Source organism: Marmota flaviventris, chromosome 6, assembly GCF_047511675.1.
Source record: "Marmota flaviventris isolate mMarFla1 chromosome 6, mMarFla1.hap1, whole genome shotgun sequence".
Classification (NCBI taxonomy): Eukaryota; Metazoa; Chordata; class Mammalia; order Rodentia; family Sciuridae; genus Marmota; species Marmota flaviventris.
The window spans coordinates 124,772,629-124,795,231 of record NC_092503.1 but is presented as its reverse complement, the minus strand read 5'-3'; the positions used below and the strand labels follow the sequence as shown (position 1 = coordinate 124,795,231).

The following is a 22,603-nucleotide window of genomic DNA, read 5'->3' as shown; positions in this document are numbered from 1 at the left end:
TTATTCTTGGGGGCTAACACAAGGTGTATTCCTTAAGTTACATTTAATTATTATTATTATTTAAAATGCCCAGGAATAACTGTGTTTTGGTTTTAACTGTCTTTGCTAAGTGTTTAAGATGAAGCAGTCAAACTGAGTTTTGTTTCTATCTATTGTTAACAGTCAGTTGAGTTTCCATGGGAGTCCTGGGGGAACTTGAGAGCAGCTTCTCAGTTTGGCTAGTGCCATTTGAGCTAGGATGGGTCCAGGTCTTGCTTGACCATGTGGCTTTCCTTGGAAGCATCAGGGATGTTTCCCTTCACTGATGACCCTCCTCTTCATAGCAAATGCACTGATTGGCTTTCTGTTGTCCAGTGGTCTCGTTAATCTCCCTGATCAGGAGGTTATGTGGCCCAGAGTTGCAAAGCTCTTTAGAGAAGTCCCCTGTTCCCTGGATTCAGACTGACTCCGACGGTAAGAGCCAAATATTGGTTTTCTTGGCCCTTTTAATTTAATTTTAATTTTAAATCTTAATCTTAAACATCCAGCAAATCAATTTCAACAGATTTATATTAAGAGTACTGGGCTTTAATGTCTATCTCTCTATCCTATAGGTGATAACTTATTATCTTAAATTAACCCAGGTTGTGTGTTCTCAAATCAGTACCTCTGCAAAACATTAACAGGCAATCTTTAGACCATTTATAAGAAAACTACAAATAAAATTAACAAGAGTAAAAACATATTTAGTTCATATAATAGCTACATTGAACTTTGGCAGAATTATACATTATATCCCCTGTTTGAGATCCTAGTAATCTTGACAAAAACCAACTTTTGGACACAACTTTAAAGGTACTGAACTTAAGGTTTCAACCTGTCCTATTTTTTTCATAGTCATTCTCACATGCAGTAAGATGGGTTTCAGAGCCTTATCTCAGGGTTTCAGAGCCTTATCTCTTCATAAATCTTTGTCAGGGACTAGAAGGAAATTCTCCTTCAAAGATTAGCCTGACAGCCCCCTGGGAGACATCCTGCCTGGGAGGCATTCTGCAGCTACTTATCTCACCTGAGACATCCTGCGGCCACCTATCTTCCTGAAACCTATCTTCCTGAAACATCCTGCGGTTATCTCACCTTGTGCAGACATCCAGCAACTGCCGATAAGAGAGCTTCCCCATCCCCACCATATAAATACCCCTGTGTGAACAATAAAAGTTTGCAGCTTGATCAGAACTTTTGTCTTGCTGTCACCTTTCGTGTCTCTTGTCCCTTCATTCCTCCCCATCTAGGTTCGCTGCCCACGTTGATGTGTCCTGCCGGACGGGACAAATCTTAAGTAAAGTGCTATAGTTCTGAAGCTGATCTTTGCTTTTTAAACATCATTTTACAAAGCTTGCATAAATTATTGCTCAAGTTCACATAAATATTAGCTAACACAATATAATATCACATCTAAAACATGAATTAAAGAAAGGCTGAAAGCTTTTAACCTTTTGTAGAAAAGTAGCAAAGTACTTTTGTGTTTTACAATATTAAACTTTACACAGATTAGGCTCTCATTAACTTAAAAATACATTTAAATTGTACCTCAGTATAAAAAGTAACATAAAACTTTAAATATCTTACTGATAACAGGTCCAGTTATAGAACATCAAATGATATAAATAAATCTCCAATATGTTTTTCTTTTAAGTCTAAAATTACCATACAACTTTAGAACACCAGCTTGATATAATGCTCTTTTAAAGCTTCTACCTTACAGACATGTATATCTGGAAGATATGAACACATTTAATAGTACCACAATTACATTGATGTTTTTATATTCATTAAGTTTAACTCTTAAAGAAATAATATATTACAATATTGCAAAATAGCAGATGTTGTTTAACCATAGTTGTATAATTTTTAATTTCTTTAAGATTACTTGCTCAAAAAACTTACATATATAACCAACTTACACTGACCTGCTTTATCACTTACTTAAACCCTCTTATTTACTTAATCACATAGACTCTCTTATCCAGAAACACATTTTCCTTCTATTAAATCCATACTTAGAACCTTCTAATTTATCTTTTCCATCTGTTAACCTTTTTTTTTTTTTTAATATTTTTATTTTTATTTTTGTTCTCGGTGGACACAACATCTTTGTTTGTATGTGGTACGGAGGATCGAACCCGGGCTGCACGCATGCCAGACCAGCACGCTACCGCTTGAGCCACATCCCCAGCCCACCATCTGTTAACCTTTTCTGTCCGCATTTTGAACAATCCTTGTAAATTTCTGAATTTAGGCAGATTATTTCATAGATATCAACATTTTATTAGTTTTTTTTTGAACACCTAGAAACACTTGTAAGCTTAAATTTAAAGACACCTTTATTTTCATCTGTTTACCCAATTTAAATTGAACCATTTAAATCACATGAATCAAAGATATTTGGATCCATTTTTTAAATTTTCATGAGTGCTCTATATATCTGCGAATTTTCATGAAGACATCATTATTTTCATCTGTTTACAACACATAACACAAGTGTGCACACATAACACAACAGTAAAGGCCTTGTAGCTTTTTGCAGGTGAAATCTCCATTGCAATGTTTAAAAACTCCACAGTTGATATCAACACATTATTGCCCATGTCTTAAAGGGCCAGAAACAAACACAAAGAAAGACACATCGACAGACAGACAGAAAGGAGCGCCAGACTACGACTGACAGACAGGAACTTTTAAAACAGTCCAGGTAAGAGAAAAATCTTCCCAAGTTTTTAACTCCCATTTAATTATGACTCCTACACCAGTAGCACCATAGATGTCCCCACGAATGGACCAGATTCTCACAGAGGGTCAACCAGAAGTGTAAAATCAAGGGTCTCGGTGTGGTGATTTTACTGCATTCAGTGTCCCCCCCCCCCCTTTTTTTAGTAGGCAGAGATGGAGGGAGTTCCCTGAAGCAAAAGAGGCTTTGGCAGCTGCTGGGAGTCCCTTAGTCCCTCCTTTTACTTACAGGATTAGCTCCTCTGGTTAGGCTCTTATCCCAGGCATGCTGGCATATCTCCTAACTTTCCAGTAGTCAGCTCTCAAAAAGTTAACCCTCCACATGCAGTTGTTTGGAGTGCTAGGCTTCCCCAAGAAAACAGAGTGGGGGCTCCTCTAGAGTCCTCCCTCGGGGGGGTGTCAAAATTCGGTTCCTGTCCTTGAAGCCAATTAATGCCAATTTAATAATGAGGACAGGGTTTTGAGAAAAAGAAAAGGGGAGATATCAAATTCTTAGATCCCAAGCAGGCATTTCCCCCAACAGTGGGTGTACTCAAGTCAGCTAACTAGGGGAAGAAAACATTGCTTCCTTAATCCTACTTAACAAAGGGGGGTAAAGCTTTTCAAAGTTCTTGAAAACACAGCTAAAAGGGGTGTAAAAGAGAGAACAGAAAAGCTGGCAGTTCTATTGACTTTTGGTCCCTTTCAGGGAAGCAGGAGAAGCATACCAGGGACATTTTCAGGCTAAAATTTAGCTAAAGTTACCTCCACACATCTAAGGAAGATCAGAACTTGGGACACTGCATCTGTCCAAAGTAAAACAATGCCATCACACTTAACAGAGACACAGACAAAAAGACACACAAAGATACAAATTCCCTTTTCAGATTGTCAACATAAACGGAAGTGGGGTGCTGGTCCCAAGCCAACTGGGGCCTTCCCTTCAAACAAACAGATTGGGGGAATATCCCCCTCAGATTGGGTCTGACAACCCCAGATTGGGGAATTAGTTCCCTTGCCAGGGTGTTGGAGTGGAGGCAGTCAGGCAATAGAAACAAACACACATAACACAGAACTGTGCAGGTCACTTAGCACTGGAGGATTCAGGGTTCAATACTTGTTTCCTTTATCTTCTACAGCCAACCACTCTTTTAGTGGTTTTATTCATTTTAAGGTTTTAAATATAATTTATTCAACATCTCAGCCCAAATCTATTTTCAAGCCTCATATTTTCTCCTGAGTGTCTGCAAACTCATCTGACCAGTTGCCAAATTGACTGCTTCATTTTCATTCCAAATGGACATCTGAGATTCAACATCTCCTGTACCCAGTGCCTGTGACACCAGCTCCTTAAATACCTTAAGTATGCTCCTTCTCACATCTCCCCCATCTCTGCTAACAGCAGCTCTATCCATCTACTTTCACAGTTAGAAATTTTTGGTGTCCTCCTTACTCTTTCTTATACTCAAGACTTAATTCACCTGGAAATGCAAAGTCCATATTCAACATAAATTAAAAATCCAATGGTTTCCCACTTCTTTCTTGCTTGTACTATAGGGGAAATTGACCTTCTCTTTTCTTTCTTCTAGTACCTCTTTGTGTCAGTCCTGCTTCCCTGCACATGTCCTCCTTGATCACTCTCTCTTAACCCTTTCACCTCCCAATCCTAGTGATTTTCCCACTTTCAACCCACAAGATAACTCTTCACTTCTTTGACCTTCATGTATGCTTCTTCATGGCCTCACCCAGCCACACCTTCATCAGATATACCTCACTCAGATATACCTTCACTAAACAGGGACCCGTCTTCCCTGTCCAATCCTGTCCTTCATCCCCATTTCCCTTCTCTTGACCTCAATACCACATCTCCTACACCTGCCTCTCTTCCTTCTTTTCCCTTCTTCATACCCATTCTTGGGGGCCCCACTGGGCAGCTTCAACAGCCCCCCTCTTACCATCGTGGGAGGTGGCTGGAGCTGAAGGCATCCTATGTGTTTGAGTTCCCATCTTATTCACTGACCTCCCCCAAATCGAGAAGTGTTTGGGTTCTTGTTCCACAGATTCCTATACTAAAGTATTCCAATACCTTACCCAGTCCTATGATCTTACACGGCACCACGTCTATATCATTCTCTATTCTACCCTCCTGTGGAATACACAGGATTTGGGCTGCACCCAAGCACATGCAGATAAGACACATAGAACCAATCCTGCCCATCCTGTTGGAACTACCACAGTTCCCTCAGAAGAGCCTAACTGGGATTATCAAACCAATGGCCATACACTAAAAGGCCAGATGGTTATTTGTCTCCTAGGAGGTCTCAAAAAAGGTGGTTATTTTTGACAAGCTTAGGGAAACTACCCAAGAACCTAATAAGAATCCAGCCCAATTTCTCTCTCATCTTACAGAGGCTCTTCAACGCTATACTAAAGTAGACCCACAATCTCCAGATGGCACTATCATTCTAATGACTCATCTTATTTCCCAATCTTCCCCAGACATTCAGAAAAAACTTAAGAGGTTAGAGGAAGGCCCGCAATCCCCCTAACCAACCATTCTTAATACTGCCTTTAAGGTTTTTAAATTATTGAAAAGAACAACAAAAAACAGATAAAGAGAAAAGTGATAAAACCAAATTTCAAGTTTTATCACAGGCTGTGCAAGGCAAATCCAAGGATACAACTTCCAACAAAGGGCAATATAAGGCACCTCTTGGACCTTGTTTCAAAAAAACAAGAAGAACAGGAAAAATACTGGGCCCATGCATGCCTTAATCCCAGACTGCCACCTGGCCCTTGCCCTAAATGCAAAAGGGATGGACACTGGGGAGTCGATTGTCCCTTTACCCAACAAGGTGAGGAGCCAAACCTTCCCTTTTCATCCTCCCTAACTAACTTTATAGGACTAGCCTCTGAGAGTGAAGGTGCCCAGGACTCTCTGCCCCATGACCATTAGCCACATGGAGCCCAGGGTTACCTCCACTGTTTAAGTTAGGCCAATCTCTTTCCTCATTGATACGGGAGCAACTTTTTCAGCTTTGTCCAAAATTTTGGTGACCAACTCAGCCCTCCAAAACCTCTACAGTCAGGGTAGAGGGAATAACTTCCAGCCTACTTTAGTATAGCATTGAAGAGGCTCTGTAAGATGAGAGAGAAATTGGGCTAGATTCTTATTAGGTTCTTGGGTAGTTTCTCTAAGCTTGTCAAAAATAACCACCTTTTTTGAGACCTGCCAGGAGATAAACCCTCTATGATGCAACACTGAGGGAACTCTTTTTTACCCATTCCTTTTTATTTATACTTTATTGCCCCTCTCCCTTAAAGGGACGAGATCTCCTCTCCAAATTTCAAGCCTCCCTTACACTTCATTTCCCTTTCATAAGTCCCGATACAGAACAACCCACCCTGGGGGCTACAGATCTTTCTCCCTCCTCTTCTTGCCAATTCCCTTTTTCCCTTCCACACACACTACATTACTTCTTTCTTTGGCCCTGAGTAACCCAGCTCCTCCACCCCCTGTCTCCACACCTAGTCCACCCTCAAACTTGGGATCTGACCCATCCAGTTATTGCATCTCCCCATATGCCCACCCACATATCCCTGAAGGACCTCTCTTCCCATGTCAGCCTCAATATTCAATTTCCCTGAATCACTTTAAAGAGCTAAAACCCCATCATAACAGATCTTTAAAAAGGTCTCCTTCACCTTATACACTCTCCTTTTAACACCCCCATCTTACTCATTAAAAACCCCAACATATCTTATCGTTTAGTCCAAGAACTCCACATCATCCATGAGGCAGTCCTTTTCATCTAGTAGTTCCCAACCCTTATACTCTATTGTCTCTCATCCCTAATGACACCTTTTACTTTACAGTCTACAGTCTTAGACTCCTTTTTCTATCCCATTACATTCTGACTCATAAGATATCTTTGCCTTTACATAGACTGACCCAGATACTCATCATTTCCAACAGCTCACTTGGACAGTCCTCTTGGAGGGATTTCGAGACAATCCCCATTTCTTTGACCAAGTACTTGCTGAGAATCTTTCCTCTTTCCCTGTCACCTATTCTTCTCCTACAATATGTGCATGATCTCCTTCTCTGCAGTCCCACCTTTTAGAACTCTCAAAATCACACCATTACCCTTCCTTAATTTCCTGGTGAAAAAAGGGTACCGTGTTTCTCCATCAAAAGCACAAATATCTAAAAACTCTGTCCATCTCACTCCCTCACACTGATTACAAGTCAGCTATTTCCCATCTACCACCCCCACCACAAAGGCAGACATACTCTCCTTCCTGGGTATCGCAGGTTTTTCTACCTTTGGGTTCCCAATTTTGGCCTGCTGGCCAAATCTTTATATGAGGCAGCAAAGGGAGATTCTAAAGAGCCCCTGATCCTTCTAAACCCATCTCTACTCCATTCGAATCCCTAAAGAAGGCCCTCATTATCATACCTGCACTTAGTCTCCCCAATCTCTCCCAACCTTTTCTTCTCTATGTTACGGAAAGACAGGGCTTAGCCCTGCCCAGGTGTTCTGGGACAACAGAAGGAACCCTCCTTTGCCTCTGTGGCACATCTCTTCAAACAATTTGACCCTACCACCAGGGCTTGGACTCTCTGTCTCTACGCTCTTGGGATCACTGCTCTGTTAGCCCAGGAGAGCAAGAAACTCACCTTCAGATAACACACCACACATTTTCTCCCCCCATCATCTTTCTGACCTCCTGACCCACAAAACTCTTCAGAGTATGGCCCTCTCTCACATTCTACTTCTCCAAGTCTCTTTCACTGAAGACCCTACACTGTCTTTACACTCTTGTCCATCCTTCAACCCTGGTACATTTGTTCCTAATCCTCAACTACCAGTTACAAACTCATGTTGAGAAGTCCTGGATGAATTTCTCCCTTATCCCTCCCATATACAGGAAGGACCACAATTCGACTCTGACCTCTCATGGTTCATTGATGGGAGTTCCTTCATCCATCAAATGCAGTGACATGCAGGCTATGCCATTGTCTCCTGCACTGATATCATAGAAGCACAATCTTTCCCCTGGGCACATCCTCCCAAAAGGCTGAACTTATAGCCATTACCCAAGCCATAAAATTAGCAAAAGGAAATCCTTTAACATTATACCAATTCAAAGCATGCCTTTCACATTCTCCTATCACATTCTGCCATATGGAAAGAAAGAGGTTTCTTATCAACCAAAGGTACTCCCATTGTTAATTGGCCACTAATCCTTGAGCTGCTTAAAGTGGCTCACCTTCCTTCCAAAATAGGGATCTTTCACTGTAAAAGTCACCAAACTGACTCCTCTCCTATTACATAAGGGAATAATAGAGCTGATCAAGAAGCCAAAGCAGCAGCACTTTCTGGTCCACCCAATACCCAACTCTTTCTTACTCCTTTAATAACCCCTCATTATCTGCTGGAGGAACACAATTTATTTATTACAAACACAGGTGTCACAACAGAAGGTCCCTGGTTAAAGATTAATAGAAAATAAGTGCTCCCACAGGAACAGCTTCTCACTGTCCTCACTCAGATCCTTATCTCCTTTCACACTGGTTTCAAAACCTCTACCTCCTCTGGCCCCTTTTCTTTCACCCCCAGCCACTCCCAAATCTCTGTGAGGTCACTGAAAAATGCTCCCTATGTGCCATCACCTCAGCACAAGGTGGCTCCTGGCCTCCCATCTTTCCTACCCATCATGCTCAAAGCCATACTCCTGGAGAGGACTGGCAACTCTATTTTACTCACATGCCCCCCCACAAAAAAAGACCAAATACCTCCTCACTTTTTCTGATGGATAGAGGCTTTCCTAACAACTACTGAAAATTCGGCCACCATCACTGAAGTTCTTCTGGAAGAAATTATTCCCAGATTTGCACCTCCCCCCCCCCCCCCCCGCCCACTCACTTCAGACTGACTATGGTCCCTCCTTCATTTCTCAGAAATCCCATCAGGTGGCATCCGCCCTTAATATTTCCTGGAAGCTACACATTCCTATCATCCTCCGTCCTCAGCAATAGTACAAAGAGCTAAATTTCTCCTTAAATCCCAACTCACTAAACTGTCCCTAGAGTCAAAGCAACCCTGGACCATCCTTCTACCTTTGGCCCTAATGTGCTAGAGAGCTACTCCATATTCCCCTTCTTTTATTAGCCCTTTTAAACTTATGTATAGCCACTCTTTCCTCCTAGGATCTGCTTCTGTTAGTCCTCTCAGTGACTACTTTCTCACTCTTTCTCTAATGCGACATTTGTTCCATGAACATGAACATGTGGACAGGATCCTCCCACAACCACAATACTCCTCTCCACTGACTACCTATCACCTTCATCCTGGGGACTGGGTATATCTCAATCTTCATCCTTCCCCTCTATCCCCCAAATGGATAGGACCATTCCAAGTTCTCCTGACTACCCTGATGGCCATTAAAGTTGCTGGAAGACCCTCATGGTTTCATCTCCGCAAGGTTAAACTGGTCCCGGCCAATGGCCTGTCACCTCTGCCTCTTCTTCCCCTTCTGGGTCCCAGGTACTCTGCAGCTAAAACAAATCCCACTACAATCAGATTACAATGGATCTCAGAGGAACAATAAGTCCATGCACTCTTGGTACCATTACTAGTCTTTTGTTCATATCCTGTCCATGGAACAACAATATTTCCCTTGTTCTATATCTTCCCCAGCCCAATTTCAGGCATGGGTCTCATTCTCAGAAGAAATCTCTTATTTCTCTTCCTTACTTCTATTCTCTTTTTCTCTCCTATGTACTCCAAAATGTTAGGCTCTTGGCAATTCCAGGTTCAAAAACCTGGGGCACACCAACTCTTCTTAATTCCACCTGCTGGGATAGCACACCCAACACTCCTATTGTTCTCTAATTTAACACACCTGCCCAATCACCATACCACAAGATTTCATCACAGGGTGCTACTCCCTTGGTTGGGAATGAGAATGTGCTTCCCAACATAAATATATATGCTTCAGACACAAACAAATGCTTTCAGCTTGCAAAGGTAGCCCTGATGAGGCTTATTGTCCTAGTTGGGGAGTGGCCCCTCCACAAATGTAAAAGTAACCAATGTAACCCCATACAATATACCATCCCTGACACTCAAAATCTGCTCTGTGACTCTTCTGTCAAGGCTGGGGTCTGTATAGATGAGCAGGGCAAAGATCCAGCAGGAATAATCAAAATTATTAAGGCCTATATCCAACCGGTTGACAAGCCAATACACAACGTAGCTCAAACCATCAAAAACACTACTAAACCCTAGACCCCCTCTGCTCACATTTCTCAACACAATCTCACAAGTTCTTAACAATTCTAATCCATTTTATATTTCTGACTGCTGGCTCTGCATCTCTCTTACCCATGGCTCATTGATAGAAAACCCTATCCCTTCTCCATGGACTTCCAGTTTATTCTCTCTCTTCACCAATTCCTCATGTCATTCCTCACAGCTACTTTATTCCAATGTCTCCTACTTTGCTGTACCCTCCCCTACCTATGTCTCTACTCCACTATGTTACCTAACAGTGATCTGTGTAACAAAACCTACAATGTCACCCAGCCACTCCAAAGCCAACCTGGCATTTTCTTCCCCTGCAGAAGCTCCATTCTTCACTGCCTAATACCCCCTATTCCCACCTTCTGCCTCCCTGTCCTCCTCACACCTGATATAACCATATTCTCTGAAGGGGAGGGTGAACTTGTCCTTTCCTCCCCCTCCTGGATGCCACTTGAACGTCCCAGACTCAAAAGAGCAATCCTCGCTCCACTCCTCATTGGATCAGGCATATTGGCAGCAGCTAGCACGGGGTAGTAGAAATAGGTATAGCCACCCATCTTTACTATAAACTCTCCCAAGAATTGAATTGAGCAGGTGGCAGACTCCCTAGAGTCTTTTCAAATCCAAGTCACTTCTTTAGCCAATATAGTTCCCCAAAATAGGAGAGCCATTAACTTGTTAACAGCAGAGAAGGGAGACACGTGTCATTTTAGGAGAGGAATGCTGTTATTTTGTCACCAAATCTGGAATATTCCAAGGAAAAATAGCTGAGCATCAAGAAACACTACAGGGAGCAGCAGCAGTCATCTCCCTGGAACTTACTGGGCCAGACTCTTCCTTGGCTGCTCCCACAGATGGGACCTCCTCTTATATTCATCATACTGCTTTTAATAGAACCTTATCTGACAAATTGCCTTAATTTTTTTTTTTTACAAGATTGGGTAAAGGCACTCACTAATCAGAATGTAAACCAGCTCTTTATGAGCCAATATAACCCTCTCCCCGAAGTTCTAGCCTAAACCCTTCATGGACCCTGTTCAGCTTGAAGAAGCAAGACCGAATGATGCCCCTTATCATTATAAGTCAAAAGGCCGGAATGTTAGGTCCTTAGGCCAAAGTAACCTTTATTTTGAAAATCAGCACACAGCCATCTTAAGAAGTCCACCCAGGCACGACCCTCTTCTTAAGCCCCCTTCTCCTTAAGTCCACCCCAAAGAGTCCCAAATTACCAAAACCAAAGACGCTAACCATCACAGGACCAGATGGGTTTCTTTAAACTACTTCCTTGTACATGGCTATATAGTTAAGAAGTTTTTTTTAGCAGGTTGCTGCACCTTACAAAAGGGCAGCCTGGCAGATATTCTATGTCAATAAAACTTTGCTTAACTCAGAGCTGTGTCTCTCATGGATATTTGCACCAGCTACCCTAACAAAAACAACAGGCAAGTTTTGTCAGTTTTTAATTCACTGATCTTCCTGATTGCAAAAAGTATACGCCATGTAAGTAGTACTCAAAAAATGTTAACTGAATGAATGATTGGTATAAAGCACCTTCCTATTTTACAAACAGTATCTTTACTAATGAAACCTCAGACTAAAGGCTGCTGTATGGCAGCTGCAGCATAATGTTCTCTCATACTGACATCAGGGCTACTTGGGCCTTTCTCACAAATGAGATTTGATTGTTCAACTCATGACAAATGACATCTTTCCACTCATTCTCTGAAAGAAAAGCGAGGAACTGCAAGGCTGGCGAGCAAGAAATGAAAGATGGAGACCAGGCACACATGAGAGTTTATTTATCAGAGCTGACAAATAAAAGGCACATCTCTCCATAGATGGAGAGAGGCAAAACAGGATTGGGGTTCAGGACTTTTATGGGGCAGGTCAGGGATTAGAGCTGGGTGGGTCCTAATGCAGATGGTTAAGGGAGGGGTTGGTGTGAGGGAGTGTTGAGCATCTTTCTCAGAAATTCCCTAGGCCGGAAAGTGAAATTTTTCTTAAAATGGCGACTGTCACTTAAGATGGCCATCCAGATGCTAAGCAAGGAGCTTACACCCTTGATAATCTATTTTGAGGTACAGCTTTTGTCTATACCATTCTATACTTACCAAAGAAATAAGAGTGGTATTTTGGGGGTAGTGAAATGATTATTCAAAACTTCTTGTGCCTTTATAGGATTAAAAGATCCTATAAGATTTCAGAAGAGGCTCGTAGCCAACCTCAGCAACTTAGGAAGAGAGTCTCCCTCTCTCTCTCTCTCTCTCTCTCTCTCTCTCTCTCTCTCTCTCTCTCACACACACACACACACACACACACACACACACACACAAGGCTGGGTATGTAGCTTAGTGGTAAAGTGCCACTGGGCTCAATCCCTATTTAAAATTTAAAAAAAATCAAGTTCAATTCCAGCCTGAGCAAGATAATGAGAGTAAAGGTGAAGTGAAAAAAAAATCTGTTTCATCTCCTAATACAAAAGTATTCTAAGGAAATTTGTCTTTGAGCCAGCAAAAAGGGAATAGATGACCATTCTTAGTAACCGCCAGTCAGCTGTGCTATATAGATTTTTTTGTTCAAAATAATATTTATTGGTCAAAATAGCTTTACCATGGTAGGTCACAATAACCTGAAGCCATGGTTTTAGTTTATAATTCTCCTAGATTGATAGTGAGTCAAAAATTGGAAGGAAATTATATCATTTTTGCATGTAACCACCAATTTTAGATATTTGGGTTCAAGTTGCCAAAATGTTTTATAATATTTGGAATGGAACCAACATTTGACCCAGCTATCCCACTCCTCGGTCTATACCCAAAGGACTTAAAAACAGCATACTACAGTGACGCAGCCACATCAATGTTTATATTAGCACAATTCACAGTAGCTAAACTGTGGAACCAACCTAGAGACCCTTCAATAGAAGAATAGATAAAGAAACTGTGGTATATGTCAGGTTGGTGGCGGTGACTTAGAACAAAGCAGCCTGCACGGGAAAGAAATATCAATCAAGTGCCAACAGAAACTCCTGTCAATCAGCGAGATCGCCTGACTAATGCCTGTCAATCAGCAGGACCCCCCTGGCCAATCCTGGAGCTCAGCCAACTCTCCTGACCAACTCCAATGGGAATAGGGACTCTAAAAACACTTTAGAGTTTTTGCTGGCTCCAAGACAAATTTCCTTAGAATACTTTTCCTGTCCCAAACCCTTCCCTTCCTGCTGTAAGTCCCATAAAAGTCCAGTCTAGTCAAGCTTCCACGCGGTTTCTCCTCAGACCCTTCTCCTGTCCACTGTGTCGGTCTGATTGAGTTCTGCCCAGGAGTGATATTTAAAATAAAGCCTTATTCGGCAGCCTTTTTAAATCTGCCTCCTTTGGTCACTGCCCGCCTCTCCTGATCTTACAGTATATATACATGGAATATTACTCAGCATTAAAAGAGAATGAAATTATGGCATTTGCAGGTAAATGGATGGAGTTAGAAAATATCATGCTAAGTGAAATAAGCCAATCCCCCCCAAAAAACAAATGCCAAATGTTTTCTCTGAAAAGTGGATGCTGATCTATAATGGGGGCAGGCATGAGATGAATGGAGGAACTTTGGAAAAGGTAAAGGGGAGGATGGGAGGAGAGGGGAATGGGGGTAAGAAAGATGGTGAGGGCTGGGGATGTGGCTCAAGCGGTAGCACGCTCGCCTGGCATGCGTGTGGTCCGGGTTCGATCCTCAGCACCACATACAAACAAAGATGTTGTGCCCACCGAAAACTAAAAAATAAATATTAAAAAAAATTCTCTCTCTCTCTCTCTTAAAAAAAAAAAAGAAAGAAAGATGGTGAAATGAGATGGACATAATTACCCTAGGTACATGTAGGATTGCAAGAATGGTGTGACTCTACTTCATGTACAACTAGAGAAGTGAAAAACTGTGCTCCATTTGAATACTATGAATTGAATTGCATTCTGCTGTCATGTATAACTAATTAGAACAAATGAATAAATTTAAAAAATGTTTTAAAGGGCTGGGGTTATGGCTCAGTGGTACAGCACTTGCTTAGCATGTGTGAGGCCCTGGGTTCAAACCTCAGCATCACATAAAAATAAACAAAATAAAGACATTGTGTCCATGTGCAACAACAAAAAAATTTTTTTAATGTTTTAAAATGCTAATACTCATATTTCTTCCTTTTCTTCCCTTTCCTTCCCTTCCCTTCACCTCCCTCCCTGCCCCCCTTTTTTTTCTTTCTTTCTTTCTTGGTACTGGAGATTAAACACAGGGGTCCTTAACCACTCAGTCATATCTCCAGCTATTTTACATTTTATTTTGAGTCAGGTCTCGCCAAGTTGCTTAGGGCCTTGCTATGCTTGCAGGTCATTTATACCTAGATTTTTTTCTTTCTTTCTCACCTCTAATCAAACTTTCCATTCTTCAGTTCAAAAAAGTGTTTACCTCTTCTCCAAAGATTTCCTAAGAGGCTCTTTAGCTCCATTCTGAAGAATTGAGCAATTCTCCATTATTTCTGTTAACTATTTCCTTCTTGCAATGTAATTATTTCTTTCTTCACCAGATTTCAAGTTGTTACCGAGCCAAGGAAGGCCTCTTACTGATCCTTCTATCATTGGCATTAATACAGTACCTGCTTAATAAAATTAAATATTTGGAATTACTAAATAAATCCTATCTTTACCTCTTAAGTATTGACTTGCCATAATATGCAGGTTTATCCCAGATCCTACCTAACACAGTATCCTATGCCTAGATATTTCAAATAATTGACAAGCATTTGGCAAAACTTAGACACTCTTATTGTTCAGCCTAAATTCCCCAAGGTTTGCAGTTTTTCCTAGTTTAGTAACTTCCCTCTTTTCTTCTTCCTTTTGCATTATAAACTTGATTCTGGTAGAAGTTCATAGTACAGTATGAAAAAGGGGAAGAACACACCTACTTATTGTATTACCAACTACTTGGGAGGCTGAGGTAGGAGGATGGCTTGTACCCAGCAGTTAGAGACCAGTTTCAAAAATAATAAAATTAGGGGAAGACAATGGATAAAAGGGCAATAATGATTCATGGATTCATGACACTGTGTGGCATTTTATGAATCACTTTTCCTTTTTGGGGGGGGGACAGAAAATGCTGGAAATAGAACCCAGAACCTCCCTACATGCTAGGCAAGAACTCTACCACTAAGCTATACCCAAAGACCCTACAAAGCACTTTAGTATCCCTTATCTCAAGGAGATAAGGAAAGTGTATATTTTATTTATTATTATTTTAACTGGGGTGAGATCCCTGTGAAGCATGAAAATCCAATATAGCACCACAGAAGAAAAGCAAGGTACCCTTCCTCTTACACACTGCCTTCCTCACCCAGATACTCTGGGAGCCAAAACTAACTTCTCCTTATGGAAAAGGGAAAGCTGGAGACCCCCAATGGTCCCAATTTGCCTCTGCAGACAAGCACAGGAGACCAAACTTCAAACAGTCTGGGGAGTTGCCTGTAGTTCACATGGATATATTGTCACAGAGTAGGAGGTCACATATTACATACACCCCTTCCCCAGTGACCTAAGCTGCTATGGCTTGGTGCCATTTGAAAACCAGACCTACTGCTAGAATGTACCCTTCCCTAGTAGTCAGAGTGTATCTCTATTCTTAAGACTGCACTCTTATTCCAGGATGCTCACAAAGGTGGCTGCAGCACTATGACCTCAGCTGCTCAAGAGTGTAAGCCCAGCAGAAAGGCCAAGACCCTGAATCCAAACCCACGTTGTGCCCCATCCCATGGGAAAGGACAGACTTGCACAGAAGGGATTAAACACACAGTTGTGGCCTGCATGCACCTACACCCAGCCCTTCAGCAAGCCAGGTGTTGGCTCCATATCCCTATAGCTGGTTGATCTAACAGAGCCAAGAGTACCTGTGAGTGACCTGAGAGCCAGTCAGGGGTGGCCCTTCCCCACTGAGAACCCAACAAATGGTTGGCTAGCTCAGAGCACCTATATGCTTGAGTCAGGCCTGATAATCATTTAGAATGCAACCCCATACTTGATGAATTTGCCATAAAGCTGAATGGCCTGTAGCATCTCCATGCACCTGAGCCCATTTGATAGCCATCTGGGTGACTGCCCTGACACCCTCACCATGAATTTGCTTTACAGCCAGCTAGTCCAACATGTTCTCATGCACTTAGAACTGCCCAACACACAGCTAGGTGGTGCCCCTCTCTCCAAGAGTATACCAGATAGCCAGGCAGCCTGCAGCACCACATGTCCCGAGTGTAATCCACCACCCAGAAGATGGCCACCCTGCCCTCCAGAGAACCCATCATACAGTTACCAGTCCACAGTGCCTGCAGTTGCCCATTCTCAGCCTGAAAGCCAGTAGATGGTGGCCTTACCCTCAGCAAAACTATACCATGCCATACCAGTCATAAACACCCACACTCTCTGTCACTGACACATTGAGGATTACAACTGAACAGATGCCACACTAATGATTGTACTCAAAAATCAAACCCAATATACCACACATACTCTAGCACTAATCCACAAGAAAAAGCCTCTCTGTCACTGGCTGGAGGGAAAAAGTGGCTGTTGCACTATAATCATAGATATCAATATAAGGAACAAGAAGTATGAGAAGCAAGGAATAAAATAATTCTCTAGTAACAGAATTTCCCCCAAAGGAAATTTATGAATTGTCTGAAAAAGAATTAAATATAATGATCTAAAGGGAGCTCAGTGAGATACAAGAGATACAAACAATTTAGTGAAGTCAGGAAAACAATTCATGATCTGAATGAGAAATTCAACAAGAAGACAGACAACATAAAAAAAGAACCAAACAAAAATCTTGAAAAATGAAAAATTCAGTGAATGAAAAATTTAAAAAATATATGTCAGATCCCTAACAATAGACTAGATGAAGCAGCAGAAAAAAAACTTATGGTATTGAGGTTTTAACTTAGGGGTGCTCTATATCCCAATCCTTTCAATTTTAAAAATTTTGAAACGGGCTCTAAGTTGCCCGGGCTGACTTAAAACTTGTGATTCTCCTACCTTAGCCTCTAGACAGCAGCTGGGATTACAAGTATGAAGAAAAAAAAATTGAACCTTAATAACAGATCTTTTGGTTTCTGAGCCCAGTCAAGAAGAAAAAGATAAAGAATAAAGAACGACTAAAGAAGAAAGAGCCTGAGAACCTATCAGACACTATTAAATAGACATCTGAATTTTGGGAATTCCAGAGGAAAAAGAGTTGTAAAAAGATACAGAAACATATGTAATGAAATAAGAGTTGATACTGCCCAATTCTTGGGAGAGATATGCACATTCAGGCTCACAAAGCTCAAAGGATCCCAATTATAAACTCAACCAAAGGGGATCCTCTTCAAGGTATATTATAAGCAAGCTATCAAAAGTCAACAACAAAGATATTTCTAAAAGCATTAAGAGAAAAATATCAAGTCATATATAATGGAATCTCCATTCAATTAAACGCAGATTTATCAGCAGAACCTTTGCAAACAAAAAGTGTGTGTGTGTGTGTGTGTGTGTGTGTGTGTAAACACACACACACACACACACACAAATGGAGTAGCAAAAAAAAATCAGTCCTATTTATGACAGCTACAAAAAGAATAAAACACCTGAAAATAAATTTAAGCAAGGAGGTGAAAGAACTCTATGTAATGGAAAGCATAAAATACTACTACAAGAAATTGAAGAGAACACACACATAAAATGAAAAGACATTTAATGTTCACAGACTGGAAGTATTTATTTTGTTACAAAGTCCACGCTACCCAAAGTGATTTACAGATTCAATGCAATCCCTCTTAAAATACCCATGACATTCTTCAGAAAAATAAAAAGAAACCACTCCTTAAATTTGGGAGGTGGGACCAGGGATTGAACCCAGGGGTGCTTAACTACTGAGCCACATCCCCATCCCTTTTAATATCTTATTTAGAGACAGGGTCTTGATAAGTTGTATAGGGCTTCCTAAGTTTCTGAGGCTAGCTTTGAACTTTGGATCCTCCTGCCTCAGCCTCCAGAGCCGCTGGGATTACAGGTGTATGAAACTGTGCTTGATACTCCTTAAATTTTTATGGAACCACAAAAACCCCAGAATTGCCAAAGTAATAATGAGCAAATTTTGACTTCAAAACATACTATTTTACTGCCATCATAATAGTGTGATACTGGCATAAAAAGAGACATGTACACCAATGCTTCAGAGTAGAGAACCCAGAAATAAATCCACAACAGATTTTTAACAAAGGTACCAAAAATACACATTTGAGAAAGGATGATATTTTAAACAAATGGTACTAGGAAAACTGAATATTCATTTGCGAAAGAATAAAACTAGGCACAAATCTTATATCACATACAAAAATGAACTTGAGCTGGGTGAAGTGGCACAGACCTATAATCCCAGTGGCTTGGAAGGCTGAGGCAGGAGGATCTCAAGTTCTAAGCCAGTCGCAGCCACTTAGTGAGGCACTAAGCAACTTAGTGAGATCCTGTCATAAATTTAAATAAAATAAAATAACATAAAATAAATAAAATAAAAAGGACTGTGATGTGGCTCAGTGGTTACGCACCCCTGGGTTCAATATGTAGTAGAAAAAAAAATCTTGAAATGGATCAAAGATGTAAAACCCAAAGCTACTACAGAGAAACTGAGGAAATGCCTAGGACACTGGTGTGGACAAATATTTTTTGGATAAGACCCCAAAAACACAGGCATTAAAATTCTTCTGCACACACACACACACACACACACAAAAAAAAAAAAAAAAAAAACAATAGAGTTAAGAGACAACACATAGAAAGGGAGAAAATATTTGCAAACTATTTATCAGACAAGAGACTAATATCACACTAACTTATAGGTGACTTGAATTTACTTATCAATTTATAGGAGTTCATTATAACTAATTATTATAATTCATTATAACTAATATTCAGAATATATAAAAAACTCAAACAACTCACAACAACAACAAAAAAGGATCTGGATATAAAAATGAGTTCTGAATAGGAAAAAAAAAAAAGAAGATATACAAATGTTCTCAGGAACTATGTGAATCACTAATCATCATGGCAATGCAAATCGAAACCAAAAAAAGATATCATCTCACCCCAATTAGAATAGCTTCTATCAAGAAAAAAATAACAAATGCTCATAAGGATCCAGAGAAAGAGGACCTCTCATACACTGTTGATGGGAATGTAAATTGGTATAGTCATTAAGATACAATATGGAGGTTCCTTAAAAATTGAAAATAGAACTATGCATCATCCAGCAATCCCACTACTGGATATATATCTAAAGTAAATAAAATTAGTATGTCGAAAAGACATTTGCACTTCTGTTTATTATGATACTATTCACAATTGCTAACATACAGAATCTACCTAGGTGCCCATTAAAAGGCGAATAAATATAATAGATATGGTATATATACTGAACAGAATATTATTTGGTCATAAAAAGGATGAAATTATATAATTTGTGGCAACATGGATGGAACATTAAATTAAGTAATATAAGTCACGCACAGAAAGATAAATACTACATGCTCTCGACTTGTATGTGAAGTCTAAAAAGTTTATCTCACAGGAACAGAGAATAGAATAATGGTTGCCAGAGGCTAGAAAGGATAGAGAGGAGAAAAGATACGGAGAGAAAGGATAATGAATGGGTACAGATGGGCAGTTTAGTAGGAGAAATAACTTCTAATATTCTACAGCACAATAAGGTAATACATTGACAACGGTATTTCTAAATGGCTATTAGAAAAATTTTTTGAATGTTCCTAACACAAAGAAACAATAAATATTTCAGGTGGTAGGTATACTAATTACCCTGATCTGTTTATTATACAATGTACACATATAATGAAATATCATTCTCTAACCCCATAAATATGTACAATTACCATGTGGTCAATTGGATTTTTTTTTTTTAAGAGAGAGAGAGAGGAGAGAGAGAATTTTAATATTTATTTATTTGTTTTTTTAAGTTTTCAGCAGACACAACATCTTTGTATGTGGTGCTGAGGATCGAACCTGGGCCGCCCGCATGCCAGGTGAGCGCGATACCGCTTGAGCCACATCCCCAGCCCACATTTGGATTTTTTTTAAATTTTAAAGAACTACTATGTACTCACTCTAAGCCCATTATTTTTGGGCTTACAAAATAATGTAAGTTCTCACAATCCTTTGAGGCTAAAAGAAAATAAAAGAAGCAAATACTATCAAAGACAGAAAAACTGATGGTGGTACTGGAATCTGGAACCCAGGATTATCCTATCCAGTGCTACACTGTGTAATAGGGTAGTCACTTGCCACACGCGGCAATTTAAATTTAAATTAATTAAAATTTAAAAATCTGGTTCCTTTGGCTGCATTAGACACATTTGTCAGTGGCTAATCTACTGAGGAACCCAGATGTAGAACATTTCTATCGCTGCTGAAAGTTCTATTGCACAATACAGATCTAGAAATATTCATGGTCAGGAGAGTACTAGTAGTACAAGAGGGTGAGCATCAGGATTACTACAACTTAAGTAAAATATTCTTTAGGGCAACCAATTTCCATTTCTCTGGTTCTCTATTCACCAATGATGAATACTGCTTCCACAAATTTCTGGTATCTAGAAAGAAAATGACTTTCTCGAAAACAATAAATTACATCGTGCTTGGTAATTAAAATTCCACTAAATTCATAAATTTGCTTTCTGGTTTAAAATAAGTACTAGTGGCATGTGTTTGAGAGAGGCTGAGTTTGCTTAACCCTGAGTGAATCCACAAATAGGGAAAGCCTTACTTAAGTGGATGATAGAAAATGACAAAATGTGGAACTGGAAGAAATGTGAGACTACAACACTACCTTCTCTGACTTCCATCTTCTTCACCCTGCTCATCTAGGTGGGTTAATGTCCTTTCTTGTACAGTGTTCTGTACACACCTCTATCATAACCCTCACCATATATGTTATCTGTTTACTGAGTGATTTTTGCCATTAATTGTAAACTACTCAATGGCAGGGATTTCTCTTTATTCATCCCCAGTAATTAACATGATGCATTACAAATAGGAGATTCTTAAAATCAAATTTATCATGCAATAAGTTATATGGCACAATTTAGATTTTTTAGGGCCCAGTTAGTAGTTCTCTGATGAAGGTATGAATGTATCCACCTAAGTAAAAGGGGGTATTTTGAATCATAGTAATATCAAGATAATCTTGAGGGTGGGAGCAGGAGGAATCAGAGAGGCAGATGAAAAAAGTTCCTTTTAAGTTCCTTATTTATCACCATCACTCAAGCTAGATCTTCCTCATGGAGGGAAACTAATACATATTAATGCTCTACAAAAATCACAATCCTCCCATAAATTCTATGAAATATTATCCTCACTTTACAAATAAGGAAATTGAACATTGAAAAGGATAGGCAAACTTTACAAATAAGGAAATTGAACACTGAAAAGCATAAGCAACTTGATTACAAAGCAACCAAAAATAGCTAAGCAAGTTTTCAAGTTCAGAACTTTCTTAATACTTATGCATGTGATACAAATGGGAACAATGACTACACCCTTAGCAGAGACAACTCTTAAGAAATTAAGGTTCATTTAAGAGGTATGATTTCATCACAAAAGCATTGAAACTTTACTAAGCTTTTATTTTCCTTGTTTGGCTTTTCAAAAAGGGTGGCACAACCAAGAATCTTCTTTGATGTGGCTTTATAATTGTATCCACTTCCTCTGTATTCTGATGCTTTTCCATAAGAATATTCACTTTAATCCGACTTCTATTGCGAGGCTGGAAAAGTGGATATGCAATAACTCTTTCAAACTCTTTTACCTCTTTCTGTATTCTCTCTTGCTTCTCATATGTAGGTAGCTGGCTCTGACTTTTCCTCAAAATTCTTTCCTTGAGTTTTTGCTCTATAAGTTCTCTCCCTCGAATCATGCGTTCTTGATGATCTTTAATTTGCATCTGTTGTCTCTCATTTACCTGCTTTCTTCTCTGTGCTTTTGGGATGCTATGCTTTTCTGGCTTAATTTTTGGTAATATTGTTGCACTGAGGGGTCTTGGTTGTCTAAATGTTTTGCTTTTAAATTCTCTGGCCTGGCCTGTTCCATGTATGTGCCTTTGTATCTGTTTCCTCTCTCTCTCAGGTACCCAATAGGACTGTTTTTGTCCCTCTATGCTTTGGGTTGTTTTCTCCTCCATTTCTGTATTCATTTCATTGCCAGTCTTCTCTTCTTTCAACATTTCCACTAATCTTTTATTATAATAAGACTCTGCTTTGGAAAGCCAGTAGTCAAGAGAAACAGCTTGTTCCCTACAGAGTGTTTCATACTCTTCTTGACATTTCCTACTCATCAAGTGTCTTGCTGCTGTTGTATGCACGCCACCTAGATTCTGTCAAAGTGAGGTTCAGAATTTTATAATGTGATCATATTTTTCCTTTGAACATATTTAAACAGGAGCTTACCTTCCTTATTAATACTTGCTTTTTAAATTTA

At 40.0% G+C, this 22,603-nt stretch overlaps 1 protein-coding gene across 6 annotated transcripts in view; it reads right to left on the bottom strand.

The window, feature by feature from the left end:
• Positions 1-22,603, bottom strand: part of LOC114080491 (small nuclear ribonucleoprotein G-like) — a 29,517-nt gene that overhangs the window by 2,190 nt on the left and 4,724 nt on the right. For 4 of the 6 annotated variants that reach the window (XM_071613587.1, XM_027922111.2, XM_071613588.1 and 1 more), the window contains exon 3: positions 20,056-22,499. The exons of 1 other annotated variant lie outside the window; for it this stretch is intronic. In XM_071613587.1, coding sequence (XP_071469688.1) covers positions 21,744-22,460 — 717 coding nt within the window. In that variant the 5' untranslated portion in view covers positions 22,461-22,499 and the 3' untranslated portion in view covers positions 20,056-21,743. Of the gene's footprint in view, positions 1-20,055; positions 22,500-22,603 lie in introns of those variants that run through there. One more of the 6 variants, XR_011707778.1, reaches the window with a different exon arrangement.